The 21059-nt window shown below is 43.6% G+C and overlaps 2 protein-coding genes across 2 annotated transcripts in view; both read left to right on the top strand.

Annotated features, from left to right (window-relative positions):
* Nucleotides 1–6359, top strand: part of LOC110071141 (uncharacterized) — a 29111-nt gene extending 22752 nt beyond the window's left edge. Inside the window, 2 exon segments of the mRNA XM_078388300.1 lie at nucleotides 4406–5787; nucleotides 5790–6359. Coding sequence (XP_078244426.1) covers nucleotides 4406–5787; nucleotides 5790–6259 — 1852 coding nt within the window. The 3' untranslated portion in view covers nucleotides 6260–6359.
* Nucleotides 6360–11747: 5388 nt separating this feature from the next.
* LOC110070024 (uncharacterized) overlaps nucleotides 11748–21059 on the top strand; it is a 30059-nt gene continuing 20747 nt past the window's right edge. The window contains 5 exon segments of the mRNA XM_078388301.1: nucleotides 11748–11877; nucleotides 15394–15862; nucleotides 16383–16509; nucleotides 17959–18026; nucleotides 19040–19166. Of these exon segments, the coding sequence (XP_078244427.1) occupies nucleotides 15446–15862; nucleotides 16383–16509; nucleotides 17959–18026; nucleotides 19040–19166 (739 nt within the window). The 5' untranslated portion in view covers nucleotides 11748–11877; nucleotides 15394–15445.

Genomic DNA, 21059 nt, shown 5'->3' with positions numbered 1-21059 from the left:
TTATATCTCTTGGAATACCATTTTTTCACACTTTCCTGAAGGGGAACTGTTTCTTTTATGGCAACAAGTATCTTGATCCTTGAATCCTTTTTTAGCTTGCATTTCTTGAGGTCATGATCTTATTATGAGAGAAGCTTATGCGAATGGCTTCCCACCCCCTTGGTCTGTCCCGCAGGGTCTGTGAAGATGCCAACAACAAATATTCCTTCGTCTCTTCCTGGTGATGCAGCGGAACCCGATCAGGTACAAAGAAGGCAGTTAAGTCTAGCATCCTGGGTCTCACAGAGGCTCCCTTGATGCTTCATGGAAGCTCCAGAGGCTGGCAAGTAGGCTGCCAGTAGCTCTTTCCCTCCCCCTCTTTATCTCCAGCCACTGGGGTTCGGAGACTTCTCTTCCTGGAGGGAGCACATAGCCAAGGTGACTCGTAAGCCTTGGTAAACTTGTCCTCCTTTAGAAGGGGTGTTGATGAAACTTAAAACCTACAATAGAAGAAACTACCACTTCTTTTTAAATGTCTTTTGGATTTAGGTGAAACCTATATGGAAAGAATTCTTTATTTTTCATTTTTAGAGTCCAGTGACCTTTGAGGAGGTGGCTGTGTCCTTCACTCAAGAGGAGTGGAGGCTGCTGGATCTTGACCAGAAGGCCCTGCACCAGGAAGTCATGGAGAAGAACTGGCAGATGATATCTTCCCTCAGTAAGGCCCCCTCCTTCTCAAGCCTATTGCTAATCTTTCTTTACCAAGGCACTACGGAGACTAACAACAACAGCAACAATAGTTCTGTGTCAGAATAGTGTCCAAATTCATGCTAGCCACTGCAGGGCCCATAATGCTGGACTGGGCAATCTGTGGCCGTCCAGATGCGCTGAGCTCCAGATCCCATCCTCATAGCCAACTCTGCCGATGGAGAATCATGGTGAGAAGAGTCGTTCATCAACATCTGAAGAGCTGAAAGTTGATGAGAGATACAGCTTAGAGTGGGAATGAAGCTTTGGCCCTGCTGGCTTCATTGTGGAGGTTTTCATTAGTTAAGCTACATACTAATCACTTAATGATTAAGGAAGATCAATGATAAGGCCCTTTAGAGATATGATCCACTTGCCTATTCCTTTTTTGTTAGCTTCCCTGAGTGAAAGGCTTCCAAGTGGTCTTTTTTCTAATAGATTTAGATTTAGATATTATGTTATTTAGATTTAGATATTATGCTAATTGATCCCTTTAGTAGCATTGTACTCATTTAGCGAACTTAAACACTGTCTTCTCATTGTTCTAAGCTACCTGGGGTCCTTTTATAGGAGAAGGGTTACAAATTTTATATAAATAAATAAAGCATCTGGTCAGTTTCCTAAAATATCGCATCTATGAAAGGTCTGATCTGTAGTTTGCTATTTTATTTTAGAGCATTGTTTAGAGGAACCATTGGCAGCCATAATGACATTTCCTGCCCTGACTGATTGCTATGCTCCACCCTCTTCCACATTGCCAAATATCTCCTTACAGTTCGCAAAACATAAAAGAATAAAACCATCTTGAAACATGTAAAATGAAACGCAAATCAGTGTACGTTGAGAGTGATAAGACTCAAATTTCTGTATATCTCGTACTCTCTTGGAATACCATTTTCTCACACTTTCCTGAAGGGGCACCGTTTATTGCGTATTCCTACCCAACCACACATGCACAAGCACACTCCTACCCACCCGCACGCAGGAAGACTCTCCGTTCTTTGGAGAGTTTTGTTTGCACCAGAGTTTTGTTTTTAGCTTTTAGCTTCCCTTTCCTGAGGTCATGATCTCATTGTGAGAGTATCTTATGCGAATGGCTTCCCACCCCCTTGGTCTGTCCTGCAGGGTCTGTGAAGATGCCAACAACAGGTATTGCTTCGTCTCTTCCTGAGGATGCAGCACTACCAAATCAGGTACAAAGAAGGCGGTTACGGGACACCGTGGATCCGAATAGTGGAGTATTTAACCACTTTACTCCTCATGGATGATGGCCATGCTTTTTTTAATAATATGACAATTTTCATCAATTATTATATAGCAGACTGATAAGCATGGCTTTTTCCATGTCGAAAAGAATTTTGTTTCTCTTTTGTTTTGAAGAATAGGCCAAGAATTGTTTGAGGTTTTCCAGAATGGAATGTGGGGACAGCGGGAATTACTTTCCTCTCCCCATTTTTTTCATCTGGAATCTGTTGTAAGCCATCTAGAGTGGTCATGATTGACCAGATAATAATAATAATAATAATAATAATAATAATAATAATAATAATAATAATAATAATAATAATAATAATAATAATAATAATAATAATAATAATAATAATAATAATAATAATAATAATAATAATAATAATAATAATAATAATAATAATAATTTATTGTCATTGTAAGTATATACACAGTATACCCATACAACGAAATTCACAGACACCCAGAGACCAGACACATGCACACACATAACATTCCCCAAACTCTCCCCACCCACTAGAAGTCCCCCACTAAAAATACAAACATCTACACCTCAGGCCAAGTAACACAGTCCAACTAATTATTCACTACTGGTGGTCTTTAAGCTCATTATTAATTGCAATTATAGCTCTAGGATAAAAACTATTTAGAAAACGTGTGGTCCGAGTCTTAATTGTTCTATATCTTCTGCCAGACGGTAACAGATAGGCGGGATATAAATAAAATAAATAAATAAATACATTTCTCAGCCTCCGTTTTCTTGTGGAAGTGATAAGACGAAGAGTAGCTGTGCTGGATCAGAGCAAAGACTGGTTAAGTCTAGCATCCCGTTTCTCACAGAGGCTTCCTTGATGCCTCAGGGAAGTTTAAAAGGCTGGCAAGTAGGCCACCAGTAGCCCTTTCCCTCCCTCTGTTAATTCCCAGCCACAGGGGTTCAGAGACTTCTCTTCCTGGAGGGAGCACATGGCCAAGGTGACTCGTAACCCTTAGTAAACTTGTTCCCCTATACCTACAATATAAGATCCAGCCACTTGTTTTTAATTACGTTTTGGATTTAGGAGGTTATTTTGTTGAAACATATGAGGAATGCCTCCTTTCTTTCCCATTTTTAGGGTTCAGTGACCTTTGAGGAGGTGGCCGTGTCCTTCACCCAGGAGGAGTGGGCGCTGCTGGATCCCAACCAGAAGGCCCTGCACCAGGAAGTCATGGAGGAGAACTGGCAGATGATATCCTCCCTCGGTAAGGCCCCTTCTTTCTCAAGCTGATGCTAATCTCTCTTTTACCAAGGCACTAAGAGCAGTAATAATAACAACAACAGCAACAATAGTTCTTCTCTTATTATTTTAACTGCACTTTTAAAAAACTTTCTGAACTAGTGGTTGTTGTTGGTTTTTTAGGCTCTCTGGCCGTGTTCTGAAGGTTGTTCTTCCTAACGTTTCGCCAGTCTCTGTGGCTGACATTTTCAGAGGACAAGAGTAGCATTCTGTGCTCTGGTGCAGTTTGTTTGGGAGTTTAGTATTTATAGCTATGGGATAAGCTTTTGTTCTTTTCAGGAGATGGGTAATTATGGTGATCAATACCATATTGCCAATTATCTCCCTATAGTTCGTAAAACATAAAAGAAGGAATTATTCAAGACTCAAATAAAAACCCTTTCCCCTTAGGACACCATAAGAGTCAAGACTGGAGGAAAAAGTTTGAAAGGGAAGAGGCCACACTGAGAGAGAAACGAGAGAATGGCTAGAATGGAGAAACCCATACCAGAACAGGAGTTTTCACCCACAAGATGGTGGAGAACTCCCTCCCCAGACAATTATTCTGTTAACCCCTTCCTTTCTCTGTTGGAGGAGAAGGTGGAACTAGCTTGTTAATTGATTTGGAATGAAATGTTGATGATTTAAAGCAAGAACTATTGTGTAGAGTATCTGTCGATGGGGAATAAAAAGAGGGGGCAGAGATAAACCCCCACATGGTCAGGAGATGAGATTGCAAAATTAAAGGGGAGAAGAGGACAAGATATTATATACCTTAAACAACCAACAGATTTATTTCTATGTGGGCTTTCATGCATCCAAATCCACTCTTAATAAATCCTTCTCTTTTTCCCCATAGATCTATATCACTCTTCGGTTCTGTCTCTCCTGCATTTGTCCTTCTTCCTCAGAGATAAACGGAGGAAGAAAAATTCATATCCAAGATCTAGAAAGAGTTTTATGGACCAATTAGAGGTTGCTAGATACCAGAGAATACATGCAGAAACGGAAAGCTGTATTCCAGAGAAGACTTACAAATGCATTGTGTGTGGAAAATATTTTCCCATGAAGATAGCGCTGATGCTTCACAAAAGGATCCACACTGTAAAAAAGTGCTTCGTGAGTGAAATGTCTGGGAAATGTTTAAATTGGATGCGACACTTTGTGAATCGTGAAAGAAAGAAGCCATACAAATGCCAGGAGTGTGGAAAATGTTTTGCTCAAGATTCACATCTTGTAAGTCATAAGAGAGTTCACACAGGAGAGAAACCATACAAATGCCAGGAGTGTGGGAAACATTTTAATAAAAATTCAAGCCTTTGGAAGCATAAGAGAGTTCACACAGGATACAAACCATACAAATGTAAAGAGTGTGGGAAATGTTTTGCTGATAATTCTACACGTATCAGTCATATGAGAATCCACACAGGAGAGAAACCGTACAAATGCCAGGAGTGTGGGAAATGTTTTGCTGTGAATTCAACACTTATGAGTCATAAGAGGATTCACACAGGAGAGAAACCGTACAAATGCCAGGAGTGTGGGAAATGTTTTGGTAGGACTTCAAACCTTCTAAGGCATAGAAGAGTCCACACAGGAGAACATCCATACAAATGCCAGGAGTGTGGGAAACAATTTATTGAGAATTGCAGCCTTGTAAAGCATAAGAGACTCCACACAGGAGAAAAACCATACAGATGCCAGGAGTGTGGGAAATGTTTTGTTGAGAATTCATACCTTGTTAGTCATAAGAGAGTCCACAGGGGAGAACATCCATACAAATGCCCGGAGTGTGGGAAATGTTTTGCTGTGAATTCAAACCTTCAAAGGCATAGAAGAGTCCACACAGGAGAACATCCATACAAATGCCAGGAGTGTGGGAAACAATTTATTGAGAATTCCAGCCTTGTAAAGCATAAGAGACTCCACACTGGAGAAAAACCATACAAATGCCAGGAGTGTGGAAAATGTTTTGCTCAGAATTCAACACTTATGTGTCATAAGAGAATCCACACAGGAGAAAAACCATACAAATGCCAGGAGTGTGGGAAATGTTTTGCTCGGAATTCGTATCTTGCGAGTCATAAGAGAATCCACACAGGGGAGAAACCGTACAAATGCCAGGAGTGTGGGAAATGTTTTGCTCGGAATTCAGATGTTTTGAATCATAACAAAGTCCACACAGGAGAACATGCATACAAATGTCAGGAGTGTGGGAAACATTTTAATGAGAATTCCAGCCTTGTAAAACATAAGAGACTCCACACAGGAGAAAAACCTTACAAATGCCAGGAGTGTGGGAAATGTTTTGCTCAGAATTCATACCTTGTGAGTCATAAGAGAGTCCACACAGGAGAGAAACCGTACAAATGCTCGGAGTGTGGGAAATGTTTTACTCGGAATTCATACCTTGTGAATCATAAGAGAGTCCACACAGGAGAGAAACCGTACAAATGCCAGGAGTGTGGGAAATATTTTGCTGTTAATTCAAGCCTTAGTCATAAGGGGATCTACACAGGAGAGAAACCTTACAAATGCCAGGAGTGTGGGAAATGTTTTACTAAAAATCAAGCCTTTTGAAGCATAAGAGACTACACACATGAGAAAAGCCTTATGAATGCCAGGAGTGTGGGAAATGTTTTTCTGTGAATTCAACACTTATTAGTCATAAGAGAATCTGCACAGGTGAAAAACCAAACAAATGCCAGGAGTTTGGGAAATGTTTTGCTGTGAATTCAAGCCCTGTGAGTCATAAAAGAGTCCACACAGGAGAGAAACTTTACAAATGCCAGGAGTGTGGGAAATGATTTGGTCAAGATTCTCACTTTTTGAATCGTAAGACATTTCACACAAGAAAGAAATCGCAGAAATGCCTAAATTATGAGAAATGTTTTTCTCAGGATTCACCTTTTAGGGACTGTCATGCAGTCCAGTCAAGAGAAAATAGAGAAGTTCATGACCTGGACGGAAGAGGATTGGGGCAGGGCACTTTATGGTGCTTCGTGATATGTTACCAGAGTTGCGACTACTAACTTTGGTGCCGAAAGCTTCCTATGGCTTTGTTACGGAGAGAGAATGAGAAATTGGGAGAATTCCTAGTTTCGAGCATAAAATGATCATATTGGTTTTTCACTTAGTCTGTTATATTGTAATTTTCCACTGCTGTTCTCTTTCTCGCACTTTCCACTGTTTTTTCAGTATCACTGAAATCATAGAAAAGTGAAGTTGGAAGGGGCCTACAAGGCCATCGAGTCCAACTCCCTGCTCATTGTAGGAATACAGTGGTGCCTTGACTTACGAACTTAATCCTTATTGGAATGGCGTTTGTAAGTCAAAATATTCATAAATCAAAGCACAATTTCCTGTAGGAATGCACTGAAAACCCATTCATCCATTCCGGCCGAAGAAAAAAATACCCTCTCAAAATAAAAATCTCCAAGCCCCTGGGGCTGCAAAAAAATAAAACAAAACACAAAAATAACTCCCAAAATAACCCCACCAGCCCAATCCCACCCTGCAAAAGCCACCCAAAACATTAAAAAGCAGCACACTTACGCGAAGCCTCCTCTCAAGCCTCCCGGCCATGGTCATCTGGCCAAGCCCTGTTGCCGCCGAAACCATCATTGGCGGGGAGCCCTCCAGAAGCTCACCTGGCCTTCCCCGCAGCCGCGTGGACCCTGCCGCCACCGAAGCCACCGCTGCCGATTGCTGCCTTCAGGCTTTCCTGGGGGGTAGACCAGGCCTACCAGGAGAAGCCCTTCCCTGGTAGACTGGGCCTACCAGGGGAGCGCTTCCTCTAATAGGCCCGGTCTACCCCCCGGGAAAGCCTGAAGGCAGCGATTGGCGGGGCAGGGAACCCCTGGGAGGTCTCCCATGGTGGCAGGGGAACCCTGGGAGGCCCCCGAAGGCGGTGATGGCGGCGGCACTGGAAGCCTGGGAGGCTGAGCCTTCATTTTCGTAACCGTTGGGGCAAAAGAGCTACAAAGAAGCAGTCTCTTCGCCACCAACAGTTAGGGTTTTTTTAAAATTTCCTGCCCCTTTCCCCTGCCTGTTTTTGTTCGCAAGTCAAAGCTCCAATTTTGCTTTGACTTGTCTCTGGAGCTGTTTGTAAGTCAAATTTTTCATAGGTCAGGGCGTTCGTAAGTCAAGGCACCACTGTACAATCAAAGCACATCTGCCAGGTTATTATCCAAGATGTTCTTGAATGCCTCCAATATGGGAGCACTCACCAACTCCCGAGGTAACTGGTTCCACTGTTGTACTGCTCTAACATTGAAGACGTTTTTCCTGATATTTGTCATGATTTCCGCACAATATTCAGCCAATATCTGGTTTCCTTTAACTTGAGCCCATTGTTGTGTGTCCTGCACTCTGGGATGACATATCTTGCCCCTCCTCTGTATGATAGCCTTTCACATATTTGAAAAGTACTATCATATCACCGCTCGGTCTTTTGTCAAGGCTAAACATGCCCAGTTTTTTGAACCTTTCCTCTTAAGGCTTGGTTTCCAGTCCCCTGTTCATCCTTGGTGCTCTCCTCTGAACTTGTTCCAATTTGTTAGCATCTTTCTTGAAGTGCGGTGTCCAGAATTGGACACAATACTGAAGGTGAGGCCTAACCAGTGCTGAATAGAGGGGGACTAGCACCTTGTGGGATTTGGAAACTATACTTCTATTAATGCAGGCTAAAATAGTTTTTGCCTTTTTTGTAGCCACATCACACTGTTGGCTCCTATTTATCTTGTGATCGATGAGAATTCCAAAATCCTCACTTATATTTTTGCTGAGCCAGGTATCCCCCATCTTGTAACTGTGCAATTGGTTTCTTTTTCCGAGGTGCGGTACTTTACACTTACCCCTGTTGAATTTCATTCTGTTGCTTTCGGCCCAGTGTTCCAACTTATTAAGGCCATTTTGAATTTTGTTTCTGTCTTCTAGGGCAGTAGTTCTTAACCTTTGTTACTCGGACGCTTTTGAACTGCAACTCCCAGAAACCCCAGTTAGGACAGCTGGTGGTGAAGGCTTCTGGGAGTTGCAGTCCAAAACTCCTGAGTAACCCAAGGTTAAGAACCAGTGTTCTAGGGTATTATCTATTCTGCCCAATTTTGTATCATCTGCAAATCTTACAAGCACTCCCTACATTCCCTCATCCAAGTCATTAATAAAAATATTCAAGAGCACCAGGTCTAGGACTGAGCCTTGGCATACGCCACTTGTGATGTCCTCCCAGACAGAGAAGAACCTATTAATCATCATTCTCCAAGTATGATTCTTTGGCCAATTGTGTGTCCACCTCACCCTTGATCTATCCAGCCCACACCTAGTTAGCTTGCTAATCAGGATATCATAGGGCACTTTGTCAAAAGCTTTGCTGAAGTCAAGATATACTACGTCTACAGCATTCCCTCTGTCTATCAGGGAGGTGACGTATTCAAAAAATGATATCAAATTAGTTTGGCAGGATTTGGTCTGTCGGGATCTGCAGATGAAGTCTTGTTGTAGGGATCTGCAGATGAAGTCTAGTTGTAGGGATCTGGAGATGAAGCCTTTTTCCCCTCTTGACAAGCAAGGAGAAAGAAAGAGGCGAGCGCTCAAGTGTGTGTTTCAGGGTGGGATCCGGATGAACTAAACAGCATGCTGTGTAGCATGCTGTTCAGTGGGAAAAACCTCCCTATCCGTCGCCACGCCCCCCTTTTATTGTTCTCTACTACCTTTGCACTAGTTAATCAGTGACCATTCTAAACACAGGCAGGTAATATCCTGAATACACAAGTATGGGAAACAGAGGGGCCAGTAAACAAAGGCACGTAAATCCTAAATACACAAGCAGGGTAAACATTCCTGAATACAGAGCAGGGTAAACATAGACAGATAACACCTTAATACACAAGTAAGTTAATACAATTTACCAAGAGACAGGAAATTATCCTAGATACCAAAGCAGGTTAATGAATCATCCTTACTGGAAGCAACCACACTGTATACGTGATTTGCGCGCTTAGCACAATGTCTGCTACTGCCACAGATATATACATTGTAAAAGCATACAATTTCCCCACAGGTCTTGATAAATCCGTGTTAGCTTCTAGTTTTTGCTGCTTTGTTTTTTAGGTGCTTTCACAATGACCGCTTTATGATCTGTTCCAGAATTTTTCCTGTAATTGATGTAAAGCTGACTGGCTTGTATTTCCCAGGTTCCTCTTTTTTGCCCTTTTTGAAGATAGGGATAACATTGGCCCTCCTCCAATGTTCGCCTCTACTCTTGAAGTCTGCTGCCATCTTACAGCTTTTCCCCCCTAAAAACAGCGTCCCCTTTGTATTTCTTTTAATCATAACAAAATGTTCAAAAGGCAAATTCCTTCTCATGTGCCAGGGATGAAATGACTTGTAGCGCAGGTTAGGAAAATGTTAATGAGAGATTTTAAAAAAGGATCACCTGAGACAGATTGATCTGCACTTTCAGCTATGCTCTCCTGGCTAGTCAACTAATTGTTCTTAGAAATTGGCACCTCCTGAGGAATGCCTAAAAATTGGGTTTTAAGAGAACAAGGGATTTAAAGGAAATTTTAATTCACACTGAGATCTTAAGTAGCATTAGGACCCAGGGAAGTGCCATAACAATAGGATGTTTCAAACGTAGGAGGTGTAATGTGTGCGATCAATGTATTGAGGGATCACATTTGACCATCCCTGGAGTTGATTTTGTTTTTAGATCTGGATCATTCTCAGCATGTTCAACACCCCATTTAGTTTGCCTGGTAATCTGTGATTGTTCCAAAACGTATGTGGGAAGCTTGGCAAGGCGAGTTAAAATCAGGATGCAAGAACGGCAATGAAGGATTAGAAAAGAAGTGGATGTGCCACTAGTAAGTGGGTCACAAAGAAGACAATTTTAAATCTTTTGTTCTATACTTTACTACAAAGACAGGTAAGGAAGCCATATCCAAAGATCTCCTACAGAAGGAAATAACATGATGTGAAGGAAAGATGGAAGAAAGTGTGCCATCCTCGACAATAGAAGCGACAAAAGAGGAAAGGGAAAGCTATAGGACTGAGCCATCAGAGAAGAAAGAACTCTTAAAAGAGGAAAAAGGAAAGATGGAGGAGTTGAAGGGGAAAGTAGAAGTCTGTTTGGTAGAAGAAGGAGGAAAAGGGAAAGAAAAGGAATTAAAGATGTCAGTGGGGGAGAGAGGTATAAATGCTCAGGGAGAGAGGTGGTTCAACAGTAGATTTGAAGAAGGGGGTATGAATAAGAAGGAGAGATAAGTGAGAAAAGGAGACAGATTATGAAAAGATGCACGGTCTTCTTAAAGATTTTCCAAATCTGAAAGTCAGAGGGTTCCTGCCAGCCCCTGAACCCAAGAGGAAAAGATACACAGTGTATGAGACCCAAGAGTAGACTGTAATTGTCTTCCCATGGGGACAGGGACGAGGCAAGAGAGGGATAAGACCCGATCCGACACACAGTAAACCATCTAAAGAAGGAGACTGGGTGAGGCATCCATGCTGTGACACCATTTGTGTGGTGAGGAGTCCCCCTCTACCGAACCCCATCAATCGGGAACACTTTGGCCCAGCACCCCAATAAGTTATCCAGACTTCCAAGGAGAATTGACTTCATCCAGTTACAGACTGTTACCAGATTTATCATGTACCAAAAACACACCAGGAGACCTCCCAACAGGGCTAGAGAGCCCCAGTTGATGACTGAACACTGGGTCCCTCTCTCTGCAAATTTGAGCTGTGGACTCCTTAGGGCTGGGATCAGTTGTCTTGTGGAAATTATTAAAAATCCTAAGACCAGACAGGTGCTTTAAATCAGAGTGAAAAGGGGAAGGGAAGAGCACCATCGGAAGTAACGTTACAATTTTGGAAGTGGAACAGGAATCCTTGAAATGAAGGAAAAGGTCCTGTTCTCCATTGCTGGGGGGGGGCGCTTCGTTTCAATTTTGTTTGTGTATAATTATTGTATTTTATTTCTTTGTTCTGTTTGTTTTGTTTATTATATTAGGATTTCATTTAATAAAAAAAGAATACAATATTAAAAAAACGAGTATACATCTCAAAAATAATATATCTGAGAAAAAAACCAAGATTGTCCAGCAGTTTCAGGAAGTGGGACTATTTCGATACAAGAAAAAAGAACAGAAATTGACAGAAAAAAGACAACATTGTAGAGACATTGCAGTTCATTTCTCTCTCTGGCAAATAATGATTTTTAAATGAATTCCCTTTTCCTGCCTGATCCAGTGACCCAAAGAGAGAGAGAGACAGAGAGAGAGAGACCAAGACTCCCCCAATCCAGGCGCTCCGAGAGGAGATTGGTCGAGTCTGTTCTCGCCCTGCCAGGAGCCTGGCTCGGCTTCAGTCACGTGATAGGAAAGGGAGAAGAAGGTTATACACCAATTTTTTTAAAAAAAGGGCAGGCTTTTGTACGCCGACCTCCAGCCTGGAGTGAAAAGGGAGGCAACTTTAAATGGGAGGCTTTGGAAACAGGAGCCTCAGCCTGTTTTCTTAAGAGACAAAAGGCGGGCGGGTGAGTGTTTTATGATCAGGATTTTGCTGGGAAAAGAAACCCCGGGAAAGAGAAGGGTAAGAAACGGGGGAGTCATTTCTGGGCAGGAAAGTCCGGAAGAAAAGGGGTCTCCTGGTGAGTAAAACAAGAAAAGGAAGGCGGAAACGGTGGCTTCCCTTCTCATCTTCCCCCTTCGAGTCCTTGGAGATCCTTGGAAATGTTTGCAGCTGAATTTGATGAATTTGCGTGAGAGGGGCGGGGGAGGGACGGGCTGGGTTCCTCTTGATGGGAGTTTCTGGCCCTTTCGTGTGGGAAAGGATGAGGAGGAAGTTTTAGGAACAGCGAGGAGGCGGCCTCGGGCGGCAGAAAGAAGAGGGGCAGCCCTGAGGGTCCCCCAACCTTCCCCCCTGTGGTCCTTTTTGGCCTTTTCTCCTCTCGGCCCTCAGAGCTGGACTGCTGGCCTCCCTCGGAGCCATTAATTGACATTGTCCCAACTCCAGTGTTCAAATTGGGGCATTTATTTCATTTCTTCTTCTATGTGGAGTATGCATGCAAGAGGCGGAAAGGGAGCAGCGGTTTCTCCCATGCTTCAGGCAGCAGAATATCTTGGGCCACCCCAACACTTTATAATGGGCTCTTTTGCATCTGCTTCTTTGCAAGAGCGACCCAGACTCCTTATTTAAGGAATTTCCCCACCCCAAAAAATACCCACCCAAAGTTTCCCAGATTCTGTCTGGCTCTGCCAAGTTGATCTGTGATTTGTGGGTGGTTTGGGAAAAATCCCATGGGAAAATATTCCTATGAAAGTGTTAACCCCGAAAATCGAGGCAATTCTCCGGCAGAGGCAGCAGACTAAGACACGAGACAACCAGCTGTATAGAATGCCAATTATTTATTAGATTACACAGCTAGGGCCCAATCTCTTAAAAGCAGAGACGAGCCCCGAAACACAGGTGCATGGATGTTTTATAGGAATACACACAAAGGGCCATAAACAGTTAGATTCTGATTGGTGTCCTGAACCCGAAACTTTGGATCTCTATGCCCATTGGCCCTAGATGTTCTGTGGGTCTGACTTATTGGCTGTACCTGATACGCATGCCCCCTTGGCCTTAAGGTTCAGATGGCGACTATGTGTCTGATTTGACAGTACCCAGATATTCGTTTTATCTCTGTCGTTTTGTTTATTGTTGCATTGTATATGGTGGCCTTCAAGTAACAGCTTTTCCCTTGGTGTCAAGTTGGAAGTACCTTAGCTTCCTCCCTACGCATACCAAGGGTGCCAATTATCTCCTTAATTGCCCTCTGAGCAGGCCTGTTGTTTTGGGAAGTGAAAGTTCTGTTCCTTGGGGCGATATCTCTCAGCTAGCAGATGGAAGGCCATTGAGGCCCCATGTGTTTTGATATGCAAGAGTGTGTTTGTAAAGAAGGCTATTGAAGCACTATGTGTTTTGATATGCAAGGGTATGTTTGTAAAGTTAGCACCCTGGTGTGATTAGATCTAAGTCAGGGTCAGTCTACAGTAAAAGCAGTTTCTAATACAGATACAGATACATTCAGATACATAAAGTTACACAAGTATTCATGTGCAAGACGTTACAATAATTAAGTTGTATTGAAACTAAATAACAATAATTAAGTTGTATTGAAACTAAATACAATTGCTGCGTTGTGGAAGAAGCAATGGGAATAAAAGCGGTGCATGGAGTGAGATATAATAATAATAAAATGCTTATTTGTTAACCCTAGAATGGGCGGCCTTCAAAAGCATGAGAAACTCCTTTTGATTTCATGGATCCGTTTTCTTACCTTCTTTCCTCAAGATATGCCTTGGCTTCCAACACGGAGACTTAGAAAAGGTTAGCAAAGTTTTTCAGTGGTCCAATAAAAGCATCACCAGGTTTTGTCTGGGGTATCATTGGTGATGCTCCTGATTCTTCCCAGATTCAGCCATTCAGGTGGCAGGAGAGAGATTTTAAAAATCAGGAAGAGGTCCCTTTCTCTATCTTTTGTTTGTTTTCCCTCCCTCTCCAGCTGGCCATGTGGAAGAGCTGATGCCAGGAGAAGGGAAGGTGAGAGACCACAGCTAGTTCCTTTTGGGAGACCATCAGGGGCATCTTGGCAGGTCCCAGACCCTCCCATCCTTAACCTCTGATTTGGGCCCCAAATGGTACAGCCAAATTGGGGGGGGGGGAGGAGTTGCTCATTGGAAATAAATTCAATCTGCCCGAGTGTCCTATGTTGCACACTATTTTTCACTCCAGGGCACCTTGACAAGCACTTTTTATGTTAAAGAAGTGTTTTTAAATCACTGCATTTCCCTCAGTTTCCAAAATAAATTGGTCCTTGAGGCGTTGGCAGTCTCCCCAAGCACAGTTTGACTGCAGTGTGATTTCATTCATGTGAATTGAGCTTTATGTATACTCCTCAGATGCAAGAAAAATATGTGTTTGCAAATTAGAACAAAACAATAGCACAACAATAGGGTCATCCTTGGTTTAGGAATAGCCAAAGCTGGTAAATGAGACAACTGGGTTTTGAATCGCCCACTTTGCCCTCTATTGAGCTCTGCCAGAGGGTCAAAACCTGTTCTGCATATTTGGTAATCAAAGCTTTGGCTCTTGTTCTCTCCATGCCTTCTCTGGTTGGTGTTTCTTTTGTCAAAAGAAAGAGGAAGGGATCCTAGAAATGGTGGAAAAGGGGAAAAAGAGACCAGAGAGGGGGAAGAAGGTGTGGCTTCTGTCAAAAGGGCTGCTTGTAAGGGTGGGGGGACCTGAGGGAGGCCAGAGGGAGGAGAGGGGCAGGCGGGGGAGAAAAGTCCCCAAGACCAGGCAGGATTGGCAGCTGGAGGGGAATCCAAGGTTATGATGACCCAAACCATTTGGCTGCCTGAGGACCATATCCACCTCCTTACAAATCTACCTACAAAGAGTGAAATTTGGAAATTCTAACCCTTGGAATGAAAGATGATTCTTCGTTGCTGCCGTTGAAGGGCAGGGGGTTTCCTTTGGGGGCTGCAGGGGGGAGGCTGGGGGAGACCTACAGCTCTGTAACCCCAAGAAGAGAACGGCCAGGGGCCTCAGAAAGGATGGTTGGCAAACATCACTGGTTTAACAACCACCAATCCATCACCTGCTGACTGCTGTGATCGTCTTACGCTGCTTTAGCCCTGGAAATTCAGAGTTGTTACCTAACAATTATGAGAAATATTACGAAACCTCCAGAATCAGGGTTCTGTCCTGTGCTGAACCTTTTCCTGTTCTAGAAAGGCAGCTCTAAGGTATCATTCTTAGGAATAAAACCTCCATCTCCAGTATCACTGTACCTCACAAAAGGAAGTAATGGTGTTACAAAATTGTTCGGTTTTTCTTCTAAGTGATTTGAAAAGATCCATCGGGGTGGCAGATGCTTCCACGTCTGACCCTCTGAGGGTTTGAAGCACTTTGGTCAGTGGCTGTCCAGTGAAGGAACATCAACACGTGCCTGTCTCTCAGCTCAGCCTTGGGATTCTCCTGCCTTTTATATTTGGAGATAAGGTTTGATTGGTGGCTGCTGTCTTGTCTTTTTTGCCTTAATTGTGTTAACACGGGAAGGTCTTAGCTTTGCAGATCTTCCACCATCTGGTCTCTTAAGGGAGTCTTTCCTCCACAGAAACAAAAGGGTTCCAGGACTCCATTGGAGGCCTTGTTGGCTGCAGAATAAAATGGCAGCCCAACACACATCTGGCCCCAGGGAAGGAAGAGACCCTGATGTTCTCAAGGCAGGAGGTCTTGGGACCTTCTGGGAAGGAACAGCACAGAAGGTCCGAAGTGAGGAGATGCTCAGCTCAGATACAGAGTGCCAGGAATTCAGGAAATTCTCCTACGAGGAGGCTGATAGTCCTCGAGAGGTTTGCACTCGGCTCCACCATCTTTGTCGCCAGTGGCTCAAGCCAGAGCAACACACAAAGGCTGAGATCCTGGACCTGGTCATCTTAGAGCAGTTCCTGGCCGTCCTCCCCCTGGAGATGTCGTGCTGGGTGAGAGAATGTGGAGCCGAGACCACTTCCCAGGCAGTGGCCCTGGCAGAAGCTTTCCTGAGTTTGAGTCAGGCAGAAGAGAAAACGCAAGGAGAGGAAAAGGTGAGAGCAATTATTGTTGGCGACTCAGAGTCTGAAGTGGGGGAGCCCACAGCCTCTGCCTGTCTGATTGATGGCTGTTCTGCTAGAATTGCCTCCCCCCCGCCCTCCCTTGGGGACATTGAAAGCAAGAAATGTGGTCAGTGTGCATCATATTTTGAAACCGAATCACATTTCCTTAATTTGGGGTGTCCATCTTCCATTTTAAAGCAGGGTGTGTGCATTACTCCGCCCTTGGTGTGCCCAGTTTTCTGAGGAAATGGCAGGTTTACTTCATGCATCGACACAGCTTCCAGTTCAGCAGTGTGGGGTGTGCAGTGGATAGATGGGATTCACCCCTCTATCTTGTCCATCACCATGCAAAAGGGAGGAGAAACTGAAATCCCAAAATTCTACTGCTTCCAAATGTTTTTCTTGCAACAATCCGAGCATGATGTGACATACCTCCCAAGTCCCAGCCTCATCCACAGAGATCTTTGTCTCTGTCTTTTCTATCTTCTAATTCCATATAATGGATCTTTAGAGGAGAAATCCCTTGGTAGAAATCCAGTCTGATTTTCATGAAGCAGAGAAATATCCTTTTGATACCGGAAAAAGTCCCCAACGACAAGACAGCCATCAAGGTAATGAGGAAAGTTCCAGTTCAGTAGGTAAGGATTCATGTTGGGAGAGTTTGTGTTTGTGTTTCTGTCTGCATATCCCCCCTCCCTCACTGTAGCTTTTAGGCTAGAGGGACACTAGTCTGCAATTCTTTCTATATGTCAACCCTGTGTTTTCATTTTTAGTTTATGCAGGCATTTTACATAGCTAGCAGTTCTTCTGTTTCTGTCAATGAGGCCAATTACAAAAAGATTCACTTTTATTGTGTCTGAAAGAGAAAACCTCTAAAGCACAAATTCTGGGAGTGAACTTGATTCAGCGATGGGTACTTGTTTGTGTGTTGGTTATAATGATATTGCACATTTCTTCTGAGATGCTCACAGCTGCCTTCCTCATCACATTATCTTTACTAGAATTACTTTGTGAGAGAGATCAGGCTGAGGCGAGAGTGGATGGCTCCTCATCACCCAGTCAGTATCATGGTTCATCGGGGAGCAGAAGGGGACCTACAGCATCACTGCCCCACAGACTAATCCCAATGGATCTAACAATGCATTGGCATCAGATCCCCTTTTTCTTTCTTCAGAAATGCTTTTGTTTCCCCGTATCTCTTTTGCCGGCATCCAGCACATTTTATGCAAATATTTCTGACTGTAATTGAAAACGAAAAATAAATCCAATTTTTAAAAAATTATTATAAGAAATAGCCTTAAATAAACCACAAAATACCTTCCACTGATTGAAGAATTTAGCTTAAATATTAAGAGGAACATAGGAATACTGGGTTGGAGAGGGGGGAGGGGGACTCCGAGGGAGCATCAACACCATGTAAAGGCAGTGGGGCAGAGAGAAACAAGGAGCGGCCCATCAGATTTTCTGTTGTTTTTTTAAAATAATGTGGAATCAAAGAAGGCGAAAACCTTCAACTGTTTGTCTTTCTTTGAAAAGTGTGGACAATACTGTGTTGGGTGTGTTATGTGTTTCTCCATGGGTGGTCTCCAGGCTCCTTTGAACTCTCTGGAGTAAATAAAAATATTATTCTACAAGGAAGAGAAATTTCTTCATGTTGGATAATATGTTTTAATTCGGCAATTGACATTACCCAGTTGAGGAGTTTGGTATGTGGCATGGTGTTCGCTATTGTTAAGTGTTGGAAAAATTTATTTATTGAGTGAAAATATTTGAGGATATCTCATACTCTCTTCGAATACCATTTTCTCACACTTTCTAATGTGAGAACCAGTGTCTTTCACTGAGATGTGAATCCTTTTTAGCTTGCATTTGTTGAGTTCATGATCTCATTGTGAGAGAAGCTTATGCGCACGGATGAAGAGGCCAGATAAAAAGGCCAGGTGGGCTGGATGTGGTCTGTGATTTGTACTTTGGAGACCCCTGCTCCAGAGTTTTCTCTTTAGCTTGCATTTCTTGAGGTGATGATCTTATTCTGAGAAAAGCTTATGTGAATGGCTCTTCCCCGCCCCCCCCGGTCTGTCCCACAGGGTCTGTGAAGACGTCAACAACAAATATTTCTTCATCTATTCCTGGTGACGAAGCAGAACCAGATCAGGTACAAAGAAGGAGGTGATGGGACACCACGTGGATTTGAATGTTGGAGTTTTCAATCACATTTCTCCTCATTGAGACTGGCCATGCTTTTTTTAATGAGATGATAAACTTTGTCAGTTATTATATAGCAGTCTGATATAACCATGGCTTCCTCCATGTGGAAAAGAATTTTGTTTCTCTTTTGTTTTGAAGAATGGGCCATTTTCCAAAACGGAATGTGGGGACAGCAGGAATTATTTTCCTCTCCCTATCTTGACATCCAGAATATATTTCTCAGTCTTCCTTTTTCTTGTGGAAGTGATGAGACGAAGAGTAGCCATGCTGGACCAGAGCAAAGGCTGGTTCAGTCTATCATCCTGTGCCCCAAAGAGTCTTCCTTGACGCCTCAGGAAAGCTTCCAAGGCAGGCAAGTAGGGCGCCAGTAGCCCTTTCCCTCCCCCTCTTTATCTTCAGCCACTGGGGTTCGGAGACTTCTCTTCCTGGAGGGAGCACATGGCCAAGGTGACACGTAAAAGGTAAAGAAAAAGGTTCCCCTTGACAATTTTTTTTTGTCCAGTCGTGTTCGACTCTAGGGGGTGGTGCTCATCCCCGTTTCCAGGCCATAGAACCAGCGTTTTGTCCGAAGACAATCTTCCGTGGTCACATGGCCAGTGCGACTTAGACACGGAACGCTGTTATCTTACCACCGAGGTTGTCCCTATTTATCTACTCGCATTTGCATGCTTTCGAACCGCTAGGTTGGCGGGAGCTGGGACAAGCAACGGGCGCTCACTCCGTCGCGTGGATTTGATCTTACGACTGCTTGGTCTTCTGACCCTGCAGCACACAAAGGCTTCTGCGGTTTAGCCCACAGCGCCACCACATCCCTTAGGTGACACGTAACCCTTGGTAAACTTGTCCTCCTGTAGAAACCTACAATATAAGATCCTGACACTTCTCTTTAATAGTATTTTGGATACAGGAGGTTATTTTGGTGACACCTATGAGGAATGCCTCCTTTCTTTTCCATTTTAGGGTCCAGTGACCTTTGAGGAGGTGGCCGTGTCCTTCACCCAGGAGGAGTGGATGCTGCTGGATCCCGACCAGAAGGCCCTGCACCAGGAAGTCATGGAGGAGAACTGGCAAATGATATCTTCTCTCAGTAAGTCCCCCTCTTTCTCCAGCTGATGCTACTCTGTCTTTACCAAGGCACTAAGAAGACTAACAACAACAGCAACAATAGTTCTTCTGTGTCAGACTGGTGTCCAAACTCATGCTAGCCACTGCAGGGTCCATAAAGCTGAACTGGGCAATCTGTGGCCGTCCAGATGCATTGAGCTCCAGATCCCACCCTCATAGCCAACTCTGCTGATGTAGAATCAAAGCAAAAAGCGTGCTGCTTATATACCGCCCCATAGTGCTTCAAGCACTCTCTGGGCGGTTAACAAGTTAATTATGCAGGCTACACATTGCCCCCCCCAGCAAGCTGGGTCCTCATTTTACCGACCTCGGAAGGATAGAAGGCTGAGTCAACCTTGAGCCGGCTACCTGGGATTGAACCCCAGGTTGTGAGCACAGTATTAGCTGCAGTACAGCGGTTTAACCACTGCGCCACGAGGCTCATGGTGAGAAGAGTCGTTCATCAACATCTGAAGAGCTGAAGGTTGATGAGAGATGTAGCTTTGAGTGGGAATGGAGCTTTGGCCCTGCTGGCTTCATTGTGGAGGTTTTTCATTAGTTAAGCTACATACTGATGGCTTCGTGGGGTCACGAAGCCGGACACGACTAAACGATGACGACTGATGGCTTAATGATTAAGGAAGACATCTACCTAAGATAGGGGCTTTTAGGTATATCATTCATTTATTCTTTTTCTGTTTTTATTTTAACTGAACTTTTAAAAAAACCTTCTCAACTAATTCCAGCAGGTTTTAGCTACGCAAGGACATAAATCAACCAATTCCTAACCAGCAAATGGAAAGTGGGGTTTGTGCCATTGTGAAAAGCGCCAGGGTTGTGGATGGGCATTCAAAGGAGGAAATAATCTTTCTCTTCAGGCAGGCTTTCCCTGAGTGAAAGACTGCCAAGTGGGGTTTTTTAAAATGGATTGTTGTACCTTATACAGTGGACCCTCGACTTACAGATGGCTCGACTTACAGACTTTTCAAGTTACAGACTTCTCTGGCTCCAAATTTAGGTTCAACTTGCAGCCGGAGAATCGACCTACAGACCAGAAAAAAAAAAAACGGAACAAAAACGGAACAAAAACGGCTGGTTACAGATTAATTGGTTTTCAGTGTATTGTAGGTCAATGGAGACTTGATCCACAGACTTTTCGACCTGCAGCCACTGTTCTAATACGGATTAATTCCGTAAGTAGAGGGTCCACTGTAGTATTGTTTGTGTTTTTGTACTGCTTATGTTTTTGGTATAATATGCTCATTGGTCCTTTTAGTTTCGTTACGAATTTAAACACTGTCTTCTCATTGTTCTAAGCCAATTTTAAAGGGGAAGGGGTGGGTTACAGAGCTTCCAGATAAATAAATAACACATCAGGTCAGTTTCCAGAAATATCACATCTATGAAAGGTCTAATCTGTAGTTTGCCATTTTATTTTAGAGCAGTGTCCGTCAACTAGGAAGCAATGGCAGCCATAATGGCATTTCCTGCCCTGACCGGTTGCTATGCTCCACCCTCTGCCACATTGTCAATTAGCTCCCTGCAGTTCGCAAAGCATAAAAGAAGGAATTATTAACAAGAGAGTGGAGGAAAAAAGATCAGAAAGGGTGGAGGCCATACTGAGATAGAAAAGAGAGAATTATATGAATGGAGAAACCCTTACCAGAGCAGGAACTTTGCCCCACGAGGTGGTGGAGAACTCCCTCCCCAGAGAAGACCACACGGAATATAGACGGACAATCCATGTGAAGGAACTGTAGTGGAAAAGGAGGAAAACCAGAGTGAGCCGTCCCCTCAACTGCAGACGCCCGAACAGAAGACAGCTATGGGAACGAAAGGGGTAATGGAGAAGGAAGACCTGAATGTAGAAAAAGGG

The sequence above is a fragment of the Pogona vitticeps genome, chromosome 2 (assembly GCF_051106095.1).
Source record: "Pogona vitticeps strain Pit_001003342236 chromosome 2, PviZW2.1, whole genome shotgun sequence".
Classification (NCBI taxonomy): Eukaryota; Metazoa; Chordata; class Lepidosauria; order Squamata; family Agamidae; genus Pogona; species Pogona vitticeps.
Note: the sequence above shows the minus strand (reverse complement) of the source record. Positions and strands in the feature narration are given on the sequence as shown.